The 20,243-nt window shown below is 35.5% G+C and overlaps 3 protein-coding genes across 3 annotated transcripts; all 3 read left to right on the top strand.

Annotated features, from left to right (window-relative positions):
- The first annotated feature begins 502 nt into the window (after positions 1-502).
- Positions 503-3,990, top strand: LOC115443624 (alpha-(1,3)-fucosyltransferase C). The gene is made up of 3 exons (XM_030169092.2): positions 503-648; positions 868-2,052; positions 2,809-3,990. The coding sequence occupies exons 2-3, from the start codon at positions 1,040-1,042 to the stop codon at positions 3,104-3,106; spliced, it is 1,311 nt and encodes a 436-aa protein (XP_030024952.2). The 5' UTR covers positions 503-648; positions 868-1,039; the 3' UTR covers positions 3,107-3,990.
- A 1,070-nt stretch (positions 3,991-5,060) lies between these two features.
- LOC119189122 (alpha-(1,3)-fucosyltransferase C-like) lies at positions 5,061-8,678 on the top strand. The gene is made up of 3 exons (XM_037438008.1): positions 5,061-5,332; positions 5,530-6,741; positions 7,547-8,678. Exons 2-3 carry the CDS (start codon positions 5,675-5,677, stop codon positions 7,842-7,844), a joined length of 1,365 nt encoding a protein of 454 aa, XP_037293905.1. The 5' UTR covers positions 5,061-5,332; positions 5,530-5,674; the 3' UTR covers positions 7,845-8,678.
- A 5,651-nt stretch (positions 8,679-14,329) lies between these two features.
- On the top strand, positions 14,330-16,220 carry LOC115443617 (alpha-(1,3)-fucosyltransferase C). Its single transcript, XM_030169084.2, has 2 exons — positions 14,330-15,411; positions 15,634-16,220. Exons 1-2 carry the CDS (start codon positions 14,498-14,500, stop codon positions 15,899-15,901), a joined length of 1,182 nt encoding a protein of 393 aa, XP_030024944.2. The 5' UTR covers positions 14,330-14,497; the 3' UTR covers positions 15,902-16,220.
- The last annotated feature ends 4,023 nt before the right edge of the window (positions 16,221-20,243 follow it).

The following is a 20,243-nucleotide window of genomic DNA, read 5'->3' as shown; positions in this document are numbered from 1 at the left end:
TGCGGATATGATTAAAGATGTTCAGATATGCCAATAATACTATGGAGATAATATTTTAATTATTTTATGAACTATCTACATATATAATTTCATTAAAAGTGTTATCTATAGGTGAGTACCATTATAAACTTTTGTGGATATGTCTGTTCTCACGATTTTTAATTAGTTTTATACTGAAAATATTTAAGAAAGCGGTCACTTTTAACTCTTCGAACATTAGTTTTTGAACTAATATGTAGAAATGTAATTAAAAAAATTATGATACCTAAAATGAATATATTTCTATAAGTCGCATAAAGAAACAACCTGTAGATAAGTTTTCATGCATTTTTAGGAAATACTTGAACGCATATATCATGAGCTGTCAGCACGGAAGGAACAATTTTTTGACTGCTTCTCGACACTCTGAGGGGCGATAAGTTAGTTCAACGAATAAATTACGTTCAAAAGATATCTTTGATAACCCTTATCTTCATCAATTCATGCAAGTATCGGCGAGGCATGGTTAGTAATCACATATATTTGATCACCTCGGATTGTTTGGTGTAGTTCGTGTATAAACCAAAAAAATAAATCATGGAAATCAAAAAGATTTTAGTAAACGGCCGTAATTAAGGATGTCATAAAAAATTGCATTCAGACAAAAAGGTAAGTGTTTTGATACAATTGTTTATGTTGATATTTTAACGATGGTTACTTGTTTTCAAATTACAAATTATAATAATAAATTAAATATTTTAGAACGAAATACGCGCATTCAAAAATGATTTATTAGGAACCCTTGATGTATACATGAACTGTTGAATAAAATATAATTTGATAAACTCAATAAAGTAGAGTTTAATTAAATAATAATGCATATTACAGGTAAAAGAAGCCATTGAAAGATTTTAATTGTTAAAGGACATAAATACTATAGGCGTATAAGTTTCGCATGCTATGTAATGATGTTCTACAAAGCTGCAAGTTAATTTACCAAAGCAAATGCATTATAGTAGACCATTAACTTCGAGGAAAAAACATATTCTGTTGTCTAAAAATGATACCCAAACAGTATTTATTTTATTCTTTGGGCGGATTTGTAATATTTTTTATGTTCATAATGTGGACTACTTCGGACTATCGGAACCAAGCTATATCATTAAAAACATCATTATATTTCAAACCAGTCTATAATGAAATTTTAAACAACAATTTTGAACTTGCAAATAAAAATACAGGAATTGTAAACAACGATACAGAAATTTTAAATAATACAGAGGGAATCACTACACCTAAAGAAGATCCCATGAAGTATATACTCATCTGGACGCTTCCACGTAGAGATCCACTCATGTACTTGGGCGAAGGTCAAGGTGTATTTATCAGGAAGAAATGTCCAGTAAACAATTGTTACGTGACGACAAACCATTCTTTCAAAAAGTTAACCGATTTCGATGTTTTACTGTTTAATCTAAAGGAATTAAATGATAATTTGAAGCCGAACTTGCCGCCTGAACGTTCTCCGCACCAAATATACGTGTTTGAAAGCATTGAATCTTCTGACTACTATCCGCTTTGTGCTGGTTGGTTTGACAATTATTTTAATTTAACATGGACGTACAAACTAGATTCCGATATATATTACGGGTACATGATTATTAGGAATAAACAAGGCGAAATCATTGGACCGAATGCAGTTATGCATTGGGAGAAATTAGAAAACATGGATCCTGTAGACGATAAAATCAAAGAAAAACTTAAGTATAAGAATAAAGCGGCTGCATGGATTGTGTCGAACTGCAACGCTCCGAGTGGCAGAGATGAATTTGTGAGACAAGTTCAAAAAGAACTCAAGCAATATGGACTGATCGTCGACATTTACGGCAATTGTGGAAAAATAAAATGTGCAAGAAATATCATGCCCAGATGCTTGGCGACAGTTGAAAGAGAGTATTATTTTTACTTCTCCTTTGAGAATTCTTTCGCTGATGACTATGTTACAGAGAAATTGTTATCTGCTCTTAACCACTATACTGTGCCTGTTGTATTTGGCATAGCTAACTATACACGGTATGTAATCACTAATTGATTCTCTTATAATTTTGACATTAAACTCCACACGGAAGGAACGTAACATTAATTCTGATTCGATATATTTATGGTATAAGAATTGATATAATATCTCAAATCCCTTCTTCTTTAGTAGCAGGATCAAATAATGATTATTTATATTCCCACTGCGGTAAAAATTCATTTAATATTGATACGACCTGCAAAGTGCTTTTACATTAAGCGTCGGTAACACCTGAAAAAAAATACACATCACCTCTTTTATCACCGAAGGGCTAGTCAACCAGGGTACCCTCTTTTCTCCGTTTGTTTTGTCCCATTATGTGATAGCAGCAAGCCTGTCAGTCAATTCAAACTCAACTCAGTATTCACTGAGCAGAAAATCAGAATATCACTGCCCAGCCCTAGATTCCAACCCGGAGCCTCAGAGCGGTATTCTGTAGCATAGTTGGTGTGGACCATCGGTGGCATAGTTGTATTGCGGCGCATACAATACAATCATGCCACCGAGGCGGTTCATTGGCAATGTGTGAATAAATTGTATCGACGCTAGAATCAAGCAGACCAGATACTACAATTAAGTCATATACTTATCTTTGGGTATCTAAGTTATGCTGCTGATTAAAATAATACCATCATTTAAAAAATATTTTCAATTCCTAAATAACGTCATATATCCATATTATTAACACTTAAATCGTACAGTTTATCACTTAGCGTAACCATTTTAATTAAAACGAACATTTTGCTTTACAGCTTTATGCCAGATGGCATATATTTGAATGCTAAGGAGTTAGGAGCCAAAGAGCTGGCCAAACAGATGTCGGAAATCATAAACGATAAGGAAAGATATTACAATTTCTTCAAATGGCATAATCACTATTCTTATCACGACCTGGAAGAAGTGCCAGAAACTGATTACCATTGCAAACTGTGTGAGAAAGTCAATTCTAAAGAAGTGACGGAAGGCGTCAATGTTCACGCACATATAAGGGAATGGTGGAATCCTAAGAAAATAAGGCCCGGAGGTTGCTCGCACGGCATGTGGCCCTAAATATTTATTTGAGGACTGATTGAAATGTTATTGTTCGAGTAATTACATATGTTTAGGGTAATGTTAATGTAAGTATGAAGATGGACAAATGACCCATGAAGTGTAGTGTCTACTATGTATATATAAATGGAACTATTGAGTGTTAGTTTATATTTTCAGTGTTTTACTAAGCATTGCCGGATACTATTTACGTATAGTCACAACTACTACATACTTTAACTATGAATCTTAAAGTTGTCGATTCGAGTATTAGGATGAACAAACGAAATTTTATGATTTCCGATAAGTGAGTTTATCGGGATTTGACTATGTCTATTGAACTTAATTTATACGCAGCGAGTTACTTGCGCCATCTATTTTGAGGTGAGTTCTGATTTCGACGTAAAAGAATAGCATCGTCATTATGTTCAGAAGGGGCATGTTCTTATATTCTTTCGGGAATTGCTCATGTGGCGAGAAAATTGCTTTGTCTAATTGAGGCACAGGGTGGGCCAAGTTTTGTCTCTTTTCAAAACTCGTATTAACGAGGCGAGAAAATCGCTCCGTCTTCGTCTTTTATGGTGATAAGTTCGTCTCGTATCACAATGAGGATCAGTATGCTTAGAATGTAGCAAAAAAATACGCCAGAACTACGTGTCGTTTTATTGGGATTAGTTAACAGATTAACACGTGAGTGACGCATTGATCTCTCAGTCAATCACAAACATCAAAATTAAAGGACATCGACTTACGATTCGCGATTTTTGGACATTCTAAGGGGCAGAAGTGAGTCGAAGAGCCGTGATCCAAGATTTATGTTTGCTCTTGGGAATGACATGATCCTATGTATAGTGTATGTAAATATGTATTAACTTGATGACTTTATATAGAGTAAATTATTGTTAATTTTACATTATTTTTTTATTTTAAATCTTTTTTGATGTGTATTTTTTATCATTTAGTTTGGCAACAAATCTTTTTTTACCATTATAATTTAATTTAAAATTTTGACAATTGTGCGCGCTTAAATGAATATAAATAATTAAAAATAAAATTACGACAATAAAAACATTTTTTTTTGCATTACCGTACCTTGTTCATATTATTGTATCATCATCATCGATGTCCACTGCTGAACTCGGACCTCCTCCAAAGATTTTCAGATCGACCTATGGAAGCGGCCCGTATCCAGCGACCCTCTGCGATTTATATGAGGTCATTCGTCCACCTCGTTGGTGGACGTCCGACGCTGCGCTTGCCTGTTCGTGGCCTCTACTCCAGAAGCTTCGAGCCCCATCGGCCATCAGTTCTACCTGCTCATATGATTGTATACGAGCGTGTAATATCTGTAAGATTCAGATAGAATTCGAATAAGTAATTTTATAGGTACTTTTTCTATGGCTTGTGGGCGTTCAACATCAAGCAAGTGACTAGTCCGTTCCGTTAACAATAGTGGATACGAATAAAGATCTTAAGATAATAACAATACTGCATAATTTGAAGTAGATAAAATTTTATTATTTTATGAACTATTTATATGATTTTATGCAATATATATATAGGTGGTTGCTATTATAAACTTTTATTATTATAATACTAAATAATTTATTGTGGATGTACGTTCATATGATCTTTTGTATTTGAGTTTATAGTGAAAATCTTAAAAAAGGCGGCCACTTTTACCAATTCCAACATTAGTGCATGATATGTCTAAAGGTAAGTCAAAAATGTATGGGACCTGGACTAAGTATATTTTTATAAATCGCAAAAAGAAACAACCTGTAGATGAATATCTACAGGTTGTTTCTTTTTACGATGAAAACTGAATAGTTTTCATTCGTATTTCAGAAATGCTCCAACGCATATATCATGCGCTCTCGGCACGGAAGGAACAATTTTGTGCGCTGTTCGATCCTCGGACTAAGTGGCGAAACAAGTTATTTCGACAAATAATAATAAATGCGGATATTATATGTATATCTATATCAGTGTAGAGATTGAAGCACAGGAATCGATATACGGTATCGATTGAAATTACGATAAAAAAGGTTTCTGTGATAACACTTATCTTCATCAATTCATATTAGTATCGGCGAGACATAGTTAGTAATTCACGTATATTTGATCACCCCGGGATTTTTGTGTAATTCTTGTATTAACAAAAAATAAACCATGGAAATAACAATGAAAGTGGTAAACTGCAGTAATGTAAGAATGTCGTAAAAAATGGTGCATTCGGGCAAAAAGGTGAGTGGTTTAATATAATCGTTTTTACTATTATTTTAACAAAGCTTAATTGGTATCTGTTAACTTATAAGCACAAATTATAACAATATAATTATTATTTATTCAGAATACTTAATGTACACTTGAACCGTTGGACAAATTATATTTTGATAAACTCTACAAATTAAAGTTTAAATAAATCATTTTGCATATTGCAGGTAAAAGAAGCCATTGGCAGATTTTAATTTCTAAAGGACGTTGCTATTTAATGATGTTTTACAAAGCTGCAACTTAATTTATCAAAGCAAATAAATTATAGTAGACCATTAAATTAAAGGAAGAAAGACATTCTGCTATCTAAAAATGATACCCAAACATTATTTACTTTATTCTCTGGGAGGTTTTGCAATATTTTTTATGTTCATAATGTGGACTACTTCAGACTACCGAAATCAAGCTATATCATTGAAGACATCATTAGATTTCAAACCGGTCTATAATAATATTTTAAATAACAATTTTGAACTTGCAAATAAAAATACAGGAATTGTAAACAACGATTCAGAAATTGTAAATAATAATGCAGAAAATGTAACCAGTACTGATATTGTAATAAAAGAAACAACTAGACCGCCAGAGCTCACTACAACACCCAAAAAAGATCCGATGAAGTATATACTCATCTGGACGCTTCCACGTAGAGATCCACTCATGTACTTGGGCGAAGGTCAAGGTGTATTTATCAGGAAGAAATGTCCAGTAAACAACTGTTATGTGACGACAAACCATTCTTTCAAAAAATTAACTGATTTCGATGTTTTACTGTTCAATCTTAAGGAATTCAATGATAAACCCAAGCCGAACTTGCCGCCTGAACGTTCTCCGCACCAAATATACGTATTTGAAAGCATTGAATCTTCTGACTACTACCCGCTATGTGCTAGTTGGTTCGACAATTATTTCAATTTAACATGGACGTACAAACTAGATTCCGATATATATTACGGGTACATGATTATTAGGAATAAACAAGGCGAAATCATTGGACCGAATGCAGTAATGCATTGGGAGAATTTAGAAAACATGGATCCCATAGACGATAAAATCAAAGAAAAACTTAAGAATAAGAATAAAGCCGCTGCGTGGATTGTGTCGAACTGCAACGCTCCGAGTGGCAGAGATCAATTTGTGAGACAAGTTCAAAACGAACTCAAGCAATATGGACTGATTGTCGACATTTACGGCAATTGTGGAACAATAAAATGTGCAAGAAATATCATGCCCAAATGTTTGGAGACGGTTGAAAGAGAGTATTATTTTTACTTCTCATTTGAGAACTCTTTCGCTGACGACTATGTCACAGAGAAATTGTTATCTGCTCTTAACCATTATACTGTGCCTGTTGTATTTGGCACGGCTAACTATACACGGTAAGCAATCACTATTTGTTTGTCTGATAATTTTAACATTCAACTCTACACGGGAGGAACGTAAACATTAATTTAGATTAGATTTTATGTTGTTAGATGTGATACAATGTCTTAAACCGCTTCCTCTTTAGTAGCAGAATCATTTGATTATGGGTTCATAATAATATTGTATTTCAAATTAATTTAAAATGCATCGTTTGTACCTCTCACTAAGATAATAGGTATTGCAATACTAACGTAACCTGTAAAGTGTTTTTGTATTCAAATTTAAGCATTTGCAACATACAAAAAAACACACATACCACCCCTTTATTACCGAATGAGAAGGCAGGGGTACAACTAGGGCACCCTCTTTTCGCTGTGTATTTTATCCCATGAAGTGAGAGAACCGAACCCATAGCCATATTGGGCACAAATTCCATTCTTCGAGCTGATACTGAGCATAATAATCCAATATCACGGCCCGACCCCGGATTCGAACCGGGAACCTGAGAGTTTATTAGCGTAGTTGGCGTGGCACCTCGGTGGCATAGTTGTATTGCGGCGCATACAATACAACTACGCCACCTAGGCACTTCATTGGCAATATATGAATAAATTGTGTTGACGCCAGAATCAGGCAGAGCCTATATTACAATAAAGTCATATACTTATAATAGGTATAAATGTTTTGCTGCTGATTAAAACAAAATAGACACTTCAAAACACATTCTTCAATTACGATATAACATAATTACTTAAATCGTGCAGTTTATTACTTAGAGTAAGAATTCAAATTCTAATGCAGAAACATTTTGCTTTACAGGTTTATGCCAGACGGCATATATTTGAATGCTAAGGAGTTAGGCGCTCAGGAGCTGGCCAAACAGATGTCGGAAATCATAAACGATAAGGAAAGATATTACAATTTCTTCAAATGGCATAATCACTATTCTTACCACGAGCTTGAAGAAGTGCCAGAAACCGATTTCCATTGCAAACTGTGTGAGAAAGTCAATTCTAAAGAAGTGACGGAAGGTGTCAATATCCACGAACATATAAGGGAATGGTGGAATCCTAAGAAAATAAGGCCAGGAGGTTGCGCTTACGGCATGTTGCCTTAAATATTCACGTGAAAGGACTGATTGAAATCTTAATGTTCGAGCTATTATGTTTAGGGTAATGTTATAGTTAATCTAAGTATGTAGACGGACAAATGACCCATGAAGTGAAGTCTCTACTGTGTATATAAGTTTGTGTTGATAATGAAATGGAACTATTGAGTATTAGTTTATATTTCCAGTGGTTTATTAAGCATTGTTTATTAATTTATTTATTTATTTAGGGACCTTCAACGAAGGATACACGGCATATAATAAAAACTATGTCGTAGCATTTTCACAATTAACAATGTGACGTGCTTCTTCAATTAAGTATAGGATAGGATTATAGGATTGTTAGATATTATTTAGGTACAGAGACAAAAACATCTAAACAAATTTAAAATTTCAATTCTCTATCGACGTGGACCAGAATGCCTCGTCATTATGTTCATACGGGGCATCTGTAATGTTCTTCCGAGAATTGCACGCGTGAGACGCGGAATTTGCTCCGTCTATTTGAGGCTTTATGGTGAAAAGTTCTTCTCATAACTTAATACAGATTTTTGTACTTAGACTGTGGCAAAAAGACACCAGAACTCCGTGTCGTTTTATTGGAATTAGTTAAAAGATTAACACGTGAGTGACGCAATGGTCTCTCAGTCAATCACAAACATCAAAATTCAAGAATATCGACTTACGATTCGCGTTTCTTTGGACATTCTAAGGGGTAAAAGTGAACCGAGATCTAAGATCGATGTCTGCTCTTAGGAATAACATGATCTTACGTGTAGTGTATGTAAATATTAATATGTATTAATTTTATTACTTTTTATGCAGTCAATAATTTTTTTAAAATAATTGTTTTATTTTAAAACTTTTTTTAATATAGGTATATTTCTTAATTATCTAGTTAATGAGTTATAATTTATTGCTGCATGTTTTAAAAATCATCATAAAACAAAATATATACTGTAAACCATTTTTCCCGGTACTATATTAATAATATATATATTTATTCAAAGCGGCGATAGCCTAGTTGGGTGTGGAACGGACTACCAAGACGAATGTCCGCAGGTTCAAATCCCAAGGGCACACACCTCTGACTTTTCTAAAAAAATCATGTGTGTATTCTTTGTGAATTTATCGTTCGCTTTAACCTGCACATCTGAGAAGTTCTCTATAGAAATTTCGAAGTTGTGTGAAGTCTACCAACCTGCACTAGGCCAGCGTGGTGGACTAAGGCCTAATCCCTCTCAGTAGTGGAGGAGGCCGGTGCTCAGCAGTGGGCAAGTATATAATACAGGGCTGATATTATTATTATTTTTATTGTCATGGACACTTATCTCAGCTCAAGGCTGGTTAACACCACATTACGGGCCTAAACCAAGTAAATGAATTAGTGGAATTTATGTTTAGTCACTGTCTTCTGTCATGAATTTTCTTACTATACGGCAGGTATTTAAGATAGCAGCTTTTTGTAACATAATGTAAATTGTTTTTTTGAGATCTAAGAGTTTTAGGCTATTATGGAGATTGTTTGGAATGACACCAGTCGTTGATAAAACAATGGGTACAACATATACTTTTTCTTGCTTCCAAATTCTTGTTACTTCGTCTTTGAGTTCTGTATATTTAGCTATTTTTTCTGTTACGGTTTTTTGTATATTATGTGTATTTGGTATTGCAATGTCGATTAAGTAGGTAGTTTTACTGTGTTTGTCTTGAAGGGTGATATCAGGTCTATTGTAATGAATTGTTTTATCAGTAAGGATGGCACGGTCATAATATAGTTTATGGGTAGCGTTTTCTAAGATCGTTTGAGGAGAATATTTGTAATAGGGAATAGCGTTAGGCTCTTTTAAAAGGTTATGTTTGCGTGCTAAGTGTTGGTGGATAATGCTAGCTACTTGATTATGTCTATGGGTGTAATCTGTTTGGGTTAGGGTTATGCATGCTCCGGTGATATGTTGGATGGTTTCGGGCTGGGAGTGTCATCTACGACATTTGTCATTCAATACGGTGGGGTCTTTAATTATATGTTTTCTGTAATTTTTTGTATTGATAATTTGGTCTTGAATTGCTAACATAAATCCTTCTGTTTCCGGGAATAAGTTTCCTACTCTAAGCCATTGATTTGATGCTATTGAATCTATGTGTGCTTGTTCAAGATCGTGAGGGTGTCTTCCGTGTAATACTTTCATTTTCCATTGTTCTATCTTGCGTTTTAAAGGATCTGTATTATTAGTTTGGGTTGTGTTCAAAGGTCGTTCCAAGTTAAGCGGTGTGTAATTATGATCATTCAATGTTACTTGTTTATGGATGTCGCTTACCAAAGATTTAGTGTGGAAGAATTTTTTAAGATTATAGATTTGTTTTTGCCATAAGTGTTGGATATCTATCAACCCCCTACCCCCGTGTTGTCGTTTTATAGTTAATCTTTCTATTGCAGATTTAGGATGATGATGATTATGTTTTGTAAGAGTGGTGCGAGTTGTTCTTTCTATTTGTTCTACATCGGATTTAGACCATTTAATGATTCCAAATGAGTATGTTAAGATTGGGATAGCATACGTATTTATAGCTTTAATCAAATGTTTTCCTGAGAGTTGTGTTTTACATATGGAATTTACCCTAAATTTATATTCATTAGTTAGTGCGTGTTTAATGGATGTGTGGTCTAAACCTTTAAGCTGATTATAACCTAAATACTTATATACATCAGAAGGTTCTAATGCCTCTATTATATCATTGCTATTAATTACATAGTCGCCAGGTTGAACTTTACCTCTTATTATATGTACGGCTTTACATTTATCTAGTCCAAACTTCATTTTAATATCTGTGCTAAAACCTGTTGTAATATTAAGTAGTTTTTGCATGTCCTTCTGTGTCCTGGCGTAAAGCTTTATGTCATCCATATAGATTAGATGGGATATCATGGTATGGTCGGTGGTGGTATTAAAATTATATCCGGTCTGACAACTATGAAATTGGTGTGATAGAGGATTAAGAGCAAGACAGAACCACAAGGGACTTAGTGAGTCACCTTGATATATGCCTTTCTTAATTTGTATGTGTCGCCTTGTAATTTTATGCTGGCGGTAATTTAATTGTAACGATGTTTTCCAAAATGTCATTACTGTTTGTAAGAATTCTATAATTGATGGATTTATTTTATATATATCTAGAATTTTAAGTAGCCAGGAATGTGGTATACTATCTTAAGCCTTTTTATAATCTATAAAGGTGCAGTGTAGGTTTCGATTTTTTGAAGTAGCATGCTTATGAATTGTCGAATCTATGATTAACTGCTCCTTGCATCCCATGTGACCTCGCCTACATCCTTTCTGTTCTTCTGCAATTATATTATAGTGTTCTACATGTGAGCTAATACGCTTTGTTATAACAGAGGTGACGATTTTGTACAGTGTGGGTAGGCAAGTAATTGGTCTGTATTGTGATGGATGTGGTGAGTATTTGTTTTTGGGCAACATATAAGTAATTCCTGTAGCTATAAATGCGGGTATATTCTGTCTACCATATATTATGTCTGTTATGTTTTTGGCAAGAGTTTTATGTAAAGATGTCAGCATTTTGTACCAATAATTATAAATTTTATCTATTCCCGGACTTTTCCAGTTGTGTAAATTGTTTGTGATAATAGTTATTTCATCTGCTGTTACTTCGCTGAAACTCATTTCTTCTATATCTTTAAATCTTTCTTTTTCCTGTGTTATCCAACATGCCTCTCCATTATGATTTTCTTCTTTCTCCCAAATCCCTGCCCAAAATCCTTCTAATTGTTTCTCTGCTGGTAACTGTATTGTATATATGTCTGAGGTGTGTTCGTTAGTGTTTGGTGTTTGTTTTTTTAGTAATTGTCTGTAAAATATCTTTTCGTTGGTGGAGAACAGCTTATTATCTATTAACCGTTGTTGTGCTTTTTTATATCGTTTAAGTCTATGAACTTTAAGTGCTAATTTTTGTTTTAGTGTATCCAGATACTCTTCAGGCCTTTTGTTGTCATTTTCATGTCTAGTGTGGGTGGTAGTATTTTAAATATTGCTTCTACTCGTTTTGTTACTTTTCTGGACCTGTTACCTTTTACGTACTGTGTGAGTCTACCTATATCTACCCTAAGTTTTTCTATGTCTTTTTCAAGCCTAATTTGCCATGCTGCTTTACTTTTTTCTTTATGTCCCACAGTTGTGTTGTCGCTCTGTATTTGGTATCCCAGCTCTTCAGATATAACCACTGCAGTGCAGTATATTATTGTATGTAGATCTATAAGTTTAGTGTCATCAAATATAAAATCGTTAAGTATAATGTCATTAAATAGTCGAATAATATAAATGTCTCAATCTTATGTATTCAAGGCAGGCGGTGACTTGCCCCCCACTAGATGGGCATCCCATAAGTGGCGTAAGCCAAGGACGCAACACCGGTGTGGGTGGCTTAAGGGTGTCGAGAGGTGTGCACCGATTTCACCATCGCGGGTCGCTATCGCGTCCCGGAGCGGGTTTCCTCGCTATTACGCAGATTGAGCACTTCCACCCTGGAGCTGAGGTTCTTAGCTCTTGCGACTTCCACCCCTAGCCGGCCAGTTAAGGCAAGCCAAGGGTCAGGGGGTCTCATTTAGCCCCCACGGAATCAGGGAACGCGGTGTCGCCACTCACCGTCGGCTCGCCACAAAGCCGCCCCTGCGGGCTTATTATTATTATTATTATTATATATTAATTCAGGCACGGGAAAGTGACCCCACTGCCTCTGATGGTAAGTGAAGTGGGGTCCAATAGAATATCGACTGACGAGAGATGGTAACTCCTCGACATTCGACACAACTATGCCGGGCTGTTGGAACCTGATACACACAGGCTGATCCCGGAATGCGACACATGCACGTGGGCCACTATAGTGGGTTTTACTATCTTATGTACGGTGGTTGCTATTCGGGCGGATATAAAATATGTCCTACAAAACGTTATTTGTAATTTTTTCTATCAGTAAAATTACGAATGAAAACATTTTTTTGTACCGTAGTATCTACGTGCCTCGCTTGTTTAATAGTACACAAGCAGTATCTGTAAGATTCAGATCGTATTTGAAAACGATTTTTTCAACAAATATTAATTGCTGTTATTTAAGCAAATCAGATGTTCTACAATGTTTTTTTGGTGTATTTAAAACTTTCGAAATTCGACACCGTGATAATGAATGATAAAAAGGTCCATTACAAATAGAAATTAATCCATAATAACATAATCCTTGTACTGACACTGATTACTTGATACTTAGTGCTTCGTCAACTTATTTCTTTTGTGGGATTATATTTGATTTAGAATCAAAGAAAAAGCAACGCTTAGGATAAAGACTAATAAGACACACTCACACACAAACACATACATACACACACGCACTCGCATGCACACACGCACGCACACACACTCATCTCATGCCTTTATCCCCGAAGGTGCGGGCAGACAACACGAAACCCAGTTTCTTCAATTGTATTCCTTCTCATGATGTAATTAAAGAGCAAGCCTATCGTCATATCCGGCACAAATTCCAGACTCCGGGTCGATACTAAGCAAAAAAACAAATGTCACTTTTCCCGACCCGGAATTCGAACCTCGGAAATCAGGGCAGTGGTCGAATAACGTTCGCAACTACGTCACTAATAATGTTTCACAATTGAAAGCAAAAAGGCGAAATGCAATAGTATTTCCATTTCGCCTTACAAAGCATTGGATTTGTATGCGAATATTTAGGTCGATGTGACAAAATCTTATCCTACCAAACATGCGATCGCTCTACACGGAATAGATAAGAATGATTAGTCGGACCTAATAACGTTTTCCCGTTGGCAGATGTTGTCACTAAAAATTATTATGTTATAAATGATAATAAATTATGTTAAGCCTGCCAAATTGAAATTTATTGTCAAACGGCATCACTAAATGAAGGGAAAGGCGCCGGACAGAAGAACAGGTAGTTTAGGCTATTTAAATCTTATATTTAATAACCTTAGTTTTCTTATTTCATTGATACTATTATAGCACAAATGTTAGCCCGATGTCCCATGCTTCCGAATAATAACAATTAACACATTTTACAGTATTTCAAACAGAAAGTCATAGAACTAAACCAGTCAAGTACGTAAGTGGAATAACCAAACCACGAACGCTATAACGACAAAACATTCAAAAATTTTAAATTTAAGTCATATAGACTTCAAGACACTGTGAGCTCATTCTGCGTAGATCGGACCACCAACAGCTAAAATTTTAAAAAGTTGTATAATTGTAAAATGTAGGTAGATATTGTAACTTTGACTTTACGGATGAACAACACCTCAATCCCCCCCGTGACCATGAAGGCTGCAAAGTCTTCGAAACGTCGGGAGAAAATAAAATACTAACACCGCGATAGAATCCGAAAATTAGTTTAATTTCCATGTCTAACATTCGCGTAAACATAAGAAATTATTATATAATTGATATTTCGTATTTTATTTTTGTTATCGTATTGCACGTAAAACCCCATACCTAATAATATAGTTGATTAGAGATAAATTTATTATTGTACCTGCAGCTTGCCTATTCTGCAATGATAAAACTTATTCAGTTGACCACTAAAGTCAAGTTGGAAACGACGCGCGCTGTCGCGGAGTGAAAATGCCGAATAAATATGTGAAGATATTGTACTACTGTAGTATATTATTCTTAATAGTTATTGTATACGTCACCTTGAAAGATTTCCTGAGTAACAAGAACGATCATCGTAACAATAAGAAGATACGAGTACTCAACGAGGAAACTACCATGAAATACATTTTACAGTGGACATCACCGCGTAATGTGCCATTCGTCTATATGGGAGTGGGACAAAATGGTTTCATAGAGAGAAAATGTCCACACGTGAATTGTATAGTAACGGCTGATCCAAATTACCTTGAAGATATTACAAAATTTGATGTCATAGCTTTCGCTGGCCCTGAAGTTGTAAGAATGTCAGAAGAACGATTACCAAAGAAGAGATCACCGCGACAGAAATACGCATTTGCTAGTATAGAGTCATCTCACAACTATCCCGTGTGCTCTAATAGGTTTGATAATTATTTTAACTGGACTTGGACATATAAATTGGACTCCGAAGTACGATGGGGATATATTTCAATCCGAGATAAAGATAAGAAGGTAGTTGGACCAAAAAAAGACATGCACTGGCCAAAACTAGAAGATATGGATCCTATTAGCGATGAATTGAAAGCAAAACTGAAAACAAAGACTAAAGCGGCCGCATGGTTCGTGTCCAACTGTTTAACAAATAGTAAACGAGAAAGGTTCGTAAATGACCTTAAAATGGAGCTGGAAAAATATAAACATGTTATCGATATTTACGGTCGCTGCGGACTGATGTCGTGTTCTCGGGATTCACCAGATAAATGCAATAAATTAATTGAAGATACCTATTACTTTTATTTATCCTTCGAGAACTCATTTGCTGAGGACTACGTGACAGAAAAATTGGTGACTCCATTACAGAATAATGCTGTGCCCATTGTTTTTGGAGGAGGCAATTATACCAGGTAAATTTAAAATGTATATAGAGATATTGTTCCGAAACACATATTCGTCATTAACATCCATGGCCTCAATTTGAATTTTATTGGTATGCAATTAGTACTATCTTAAGAGACTGATTGTGAAATACATATCTATCTTTATTACATGATTCGTATATCAAATATTTTGTAATTTTAAATACTGATGCATATTTCATTGTATGCTGATAATAAACATCATTGCAGGTTCATGCCAGATGGGATTTATCTCAATGCTAGGCAACTTGGTGTGGAAAAATTAGCAGCAAAAATGAATGAGTTGATACAAAACCCTGAAGAATATTACAAGTATTTTAAATGGAAGAACTATTATACTTATCATACAAATGGGGAAAGCGTGGAGACGAATGAGTATTGTAGATTTTGTGAATTACTAAATGACGAGAAAGCGGTAAAGACAACATCGATATACAAAGATTTTCGTGAGTGGTGGGATCCCCCAGGCGTATGTTGAAGGATTCTAATGTGGTATTATTACAACGGGAATCTAATAGAAATTATGTGAAGATATTTTGAATAATATATTTTGAATGTAGGTTATAGTAAACGGATATAAACAGTTGAATCTAATTGGACGAAATTCGGCATATATGTATAATATATCCTGAATGGTATAGACTATTACTAATACTGGAAAACAGTTGGACAAAAAGTACAAATAGGTACATTTTGAAAAGTTTACTTGTAATTAGAATAAGGTAAGACAAGGACCGTAAAACCCTCATAGCTCTATTAAGTTATACGGTAAATATAATAATTGTATTATTAAGTATTTAATGTATTTTCGCCCACCATTAACTTATCTTAAATAATATTTTACAAGATATTTATTTACAATTAAATCGAGATGTATACGTAATTTTGTAATAAATATAATTTTATTTATGTAGCTGTTGTATTATGGTAAAATTCACTCGACTGGCTACGCAATAGGTGAAGTCAAACCGTGAAATCACATTTACGATTTGTTTGCGTATTTTTTTACAATCTTAAAATTCTGTACGAATTGCGAATACAAAAGTTTATGCCAAACACATAAGTACACAAACTGTACGTACGTACAATACTTGATATACATTTCTTTTTGTTTTATTGACTGTATATCTAGTCAGATGCAGGTGCAACGATTGAGTTCACATAATATTTTCAATCTAACAATTCTATTTGTAGTATAACTTCAAAACTTCACATTTTATGGGCACAACGATTAGGTAATATGTACTCGGTTAACCGCAGTTTTACGTTTTTCTACTCAATTAGCATGGTCATGAAAATGTGTCTCTAAAGGTGAATGACTTTTAAAGAACAAGGTCAACAATGCTTGTACAAAATATCGTTTATTCTGTATTTGTAAACCATGGTTTTGAGTTCTCGTTTCCATGGCACACTTTATTTTGATAAGCACGTAGTACCGCATCTCATCGCGTTATTAATAATTGAAATTGGCATACAAAATACTATTCTTCGATTATATCATGGAATTAATATGGCTAATTACAAGTTTACGCTGGCATAGAGATTAGAGAATAAGGTCCGTTATTATCTACGCGAAGACAACAAAGAACAGCGCAGCGCAAGCGAAAGAATGCAGAAGGCGCGTTAAACACGCCGTCAACATGCTTTTTTAATATATTATGTGCTCTCTTTATATTTTGTATAGTACAAAATCCTAACTGTACCATATTTACTGCTCGTTTAATTTACATTTGAGGCCTGTTGTAAGATAGTTTAAAGACATCGGGTTAATGCAACATAAATATTAATTATATTATGATATTCCAATCTTTTCTCTATTATTATTATAATTAATGTAAAAGTTGTATAAATGTTTGGGATGTTTGTTAGCTTCGTATAAACTACTGCATATGTTTGTATTGTGGGGAAACCCGCTCGAAAAGGCACGGGCTTTTACGCGTAGTGTTTGCAAAAGTAGTTAGGAGTGAAAAATTATGATCTGAACATTAGACTAGTAAATTGCATTTTATTTAAGCTGCGCTATGCTGTGTTACCTACGCTGCCGCGTTACTGGTTGACGTATTTAGTCAACGCACAGACGCAATTTATAGTTGACGTTAAACTAGATTATAACACTGAAGTATTATTCCGTTTTACTTCATTCTAGAACACAGTTTAAAGACGGCTTTGATGAATTGTCGAAACCAGGCATAAAGCTGTCCATAATTATATAGTTTAACAGTGAAATGCTTAGACCATCTAGAAAAGACGCTAAATAATGTGTTTCCGGGAACAAAATAATCGTTTTATGTTACTACTGCATCATATAAAGTAGGTACATACATATACCTTTCGGTATCCTTATGGTACGTACACATAAATAAATCTCAAATACGTGTCTACAATAATAATACAATAATTTTCCAAATACAATAAGTTTTTACGAATGTTTGCATTATCATTTTTATCTCATACTTCGCCATACAGTAAAGATCATCCAAGCTGCGTCCTCTACATATTAGCCCTGTATTATATACTGTCCTACTACTGAGCTCTCCTCAGGCCTCAGTCCACCACGCTAGTGCGTGTGGGTTGTTTTCCTTTTCCGTTAAAGTAAGCGATCATTCACAAACAATACACACATAACTTTAGAAAAGTTAGAGGTACGTGCCGTTGGGTTTTGAACCTGCGGGTATTCGTCTCGGATGTCCGTTCCACACCCTACTAAGCTATCGCGACCTTTTTACTACTATATTATAAACAAAAGCATTACGCCTGTACATATTACATAAACAAAAGCATTACGCCTGTACATAAACAAAAGTGTTATATTAATATATCCTGGAATAATGATACCGAAAAACACTCTAAAACCGGTCAGTTCCCTCCCTAACCAATTATTTTATTATACACTCACTCTAATAACAACTCTGCTTACATCAAACAAGTTTTAATTATTAGTCTTAATTTACTAATTCTTTATCTTGTATGTTTATCGATGATGTTCCATAAAAAGAAATTTAGAAACAGCAATTAATTTCTCATTCAGTGAAGTTGGAAAATTAAAGAGCCAAACGGCATTCAATAGCAATTTATACCCTATTGAGTTGCAAAATAAATATTCGTGTGCGAAAATATCAAAACAAATGTAGGATAACTAATATATTTTTTTTAAACTAACATCTTGATATAATGGCAGCGTACTTTGTTTGAGTTCTAACCGTACGAGTGGTAAAAACCGACGCTCACGTAAGTGTGTCGCGTTCTGGGTTTAGCCTGTGTATATCCGCTTTCAACAGGCCGCCATAATTGTGTCGACTGACGAGGGTTGATCAGTTGACATTGGACAAGGTGTAGAGGAAGAGACACACTGGGCGAAGGAAAAAATCGTGCCCGAGGAACATCCGAGATTAGACCGGTATCACCTCCGTTGAACACCTGTTCCGCCTGGCCAATATAATATCAGCCCTGTATTATATACTGTCCCACTGTTGGGCATGGGCCTCCTCTACTACTGAGAGAGATTAGGCGTTAGTCCACCACGCTGGCCTAGTGCGGATTGGTAGACTTCACACACCCTCGAAAATTTCTATAGAGAATTTTTCAGGTATGCAGGTTTCCTCACGATGTTTTCCTTCACCGTTAATGCAAGCGATAATTCACGAAGAATACAGACATATTTTTTTTTAGAAAAGTCAGAGGTATGTGCCCTTGGAATTTGAACCTGCGGACATTCATCTCGGCAGTCCGTTCCACAACCAACGACGCTATCGCTGCTTGCAATGATAAGGAAAAATACAAGAAGGTACGACTATCCTTCAATAATGAAGAGGCACTTGAAGAAGAAGAAGTCGACATTATATTGGACTTCACTTCACTTGGAAGCGGCGATAGCCTAGTTGGTCGTGGAACGGACTGCGAAGACGAATGACCGCAGGTTCGAAACCCAAGGGCACACACCTCTGACTTTTCTAAAATCATGTGTGTATTCTTTGTGAATTTATCGTTCGCTTTAACGGTGAAGGAAAACATCGTGAGGAAACCTGCACATCTAAGAAGTTCTCTATAGGAATTTCGAAGGTGTGTGAAGTCTACCAATCCGCACTAGGCCAGCGTGGTGGACTAAGGCCTAATCCCTCTCTGTAGTAGAGGAGGCCCGTGCTCAGCAGTGGGCAAGTATATAATACAGGGCTGATATTATTATATTATTATCACTTCACTTACCATCAGGTACAGTAGGGTCATTTTCCCGTGACCGTGTATATAACCGTAAGTTTCTTTTGATGATGACCTTGTTATAAACAATAAAGAATGAATTGATAGTTTGCTGCAAACGTGTAAGGTCATTTTATATGAAATGTTTTGATGTTTGTTAGAATTAAACTCAGAAACCGCTGACTGGATTTGAATCAAATTTGGCACACAGGTAAATCATGTCCTGGGTTTTTTTTTAAATACAGACTTCACAGTCCACACCGGGGGGACAAGCGAATGGAATACTACGAACCCCCCGGCTTAACGACTGCGAGGCCCTGGAGGAAGAGAGGAAGAGGAGACATAGGGGAGAAAGAAGGGGGAAGGAAGAGGAAGTAATAGGATGGGCGGAGAGGAAAGGGAGGCGAACTGTTCTACGAGTCCCTGTCAGACCCCCCATGTGAACTTGCAACCATGGGGGTGTAGGCATCACCTACAGTGTGCCTAGGCCCGCGACATAATGTCCCCCCGTGCGTGGGCGTGCATTCGGTGTGGAGACCGAGCGCACAAGAATTGCCTCGGGGGGGTCATGTCCTGGGTTAAGACATAGGCTAGTTTTAATCCAGTTAGTTTGTTCCCATGATAAA

Source organism: Manduca sexta, chromosome 12 (assembly GCF_014839805.1).
Source record: "Manduca sexta isolate Smith_Timp_Sample1 chromosome 12, JHU_Msex_v1.0, whole genome shotgun sequence".
Taxonomy (NCBI): Eukaryota; Metazoa; Arthropoda; class Insecta; order Lepidoptera; family Sphingidae; genus Manduca; species Manduca sexta.
This window is presented reverse-complemented; position numbering and strand designations above follow the sequence as displayed.

Excerpts from the sequence above, each read along its gene's own strand:
- LOC115443624 (XM_030169092.2), top strand. The coding sequence starts at position 1,040 with ATGATACCCAAACAGTATTTATTTTATTCTTTGGGCGGATTTGTAATA. Across the intron at positions 2,053-2,808 it reads GGCATAGCTAACTATACACG|CTTTATGCCAGATGGCATAT; the intron begins GTATGTAATCAC and ends TTTGCTTTACAG.
- LOC119189122 (XM_037438008.1), top strand. The coding sequence starts at position 5,675 with ATGATACCCAAACATTATTTACTTTATTCTCTGGGAGGTTTTGCAATA. Across the intron at positions 6,742-7,546 it reads GGCACGGCTAACTATACACG|GTTTATGCCAGACGGCATAT; the intron begins GTAAGCAATCAC and ends TTTGCTTTACAG.
- LOC115443617 (XM_030169084.2), top strand. The coding sequence starts at position 14,498 with ATGCCGAATAAATATGTGAAGATATTGTACTACTGTAGTATATTATTC. Across the intron at positions 15,412-15,633 it reads GGAGGAGGCAATTATACCAG|GTTCATGCCAGATGGGATTT; the intron begins GTAAATTTAAAA and ends ACATCATTGCAG.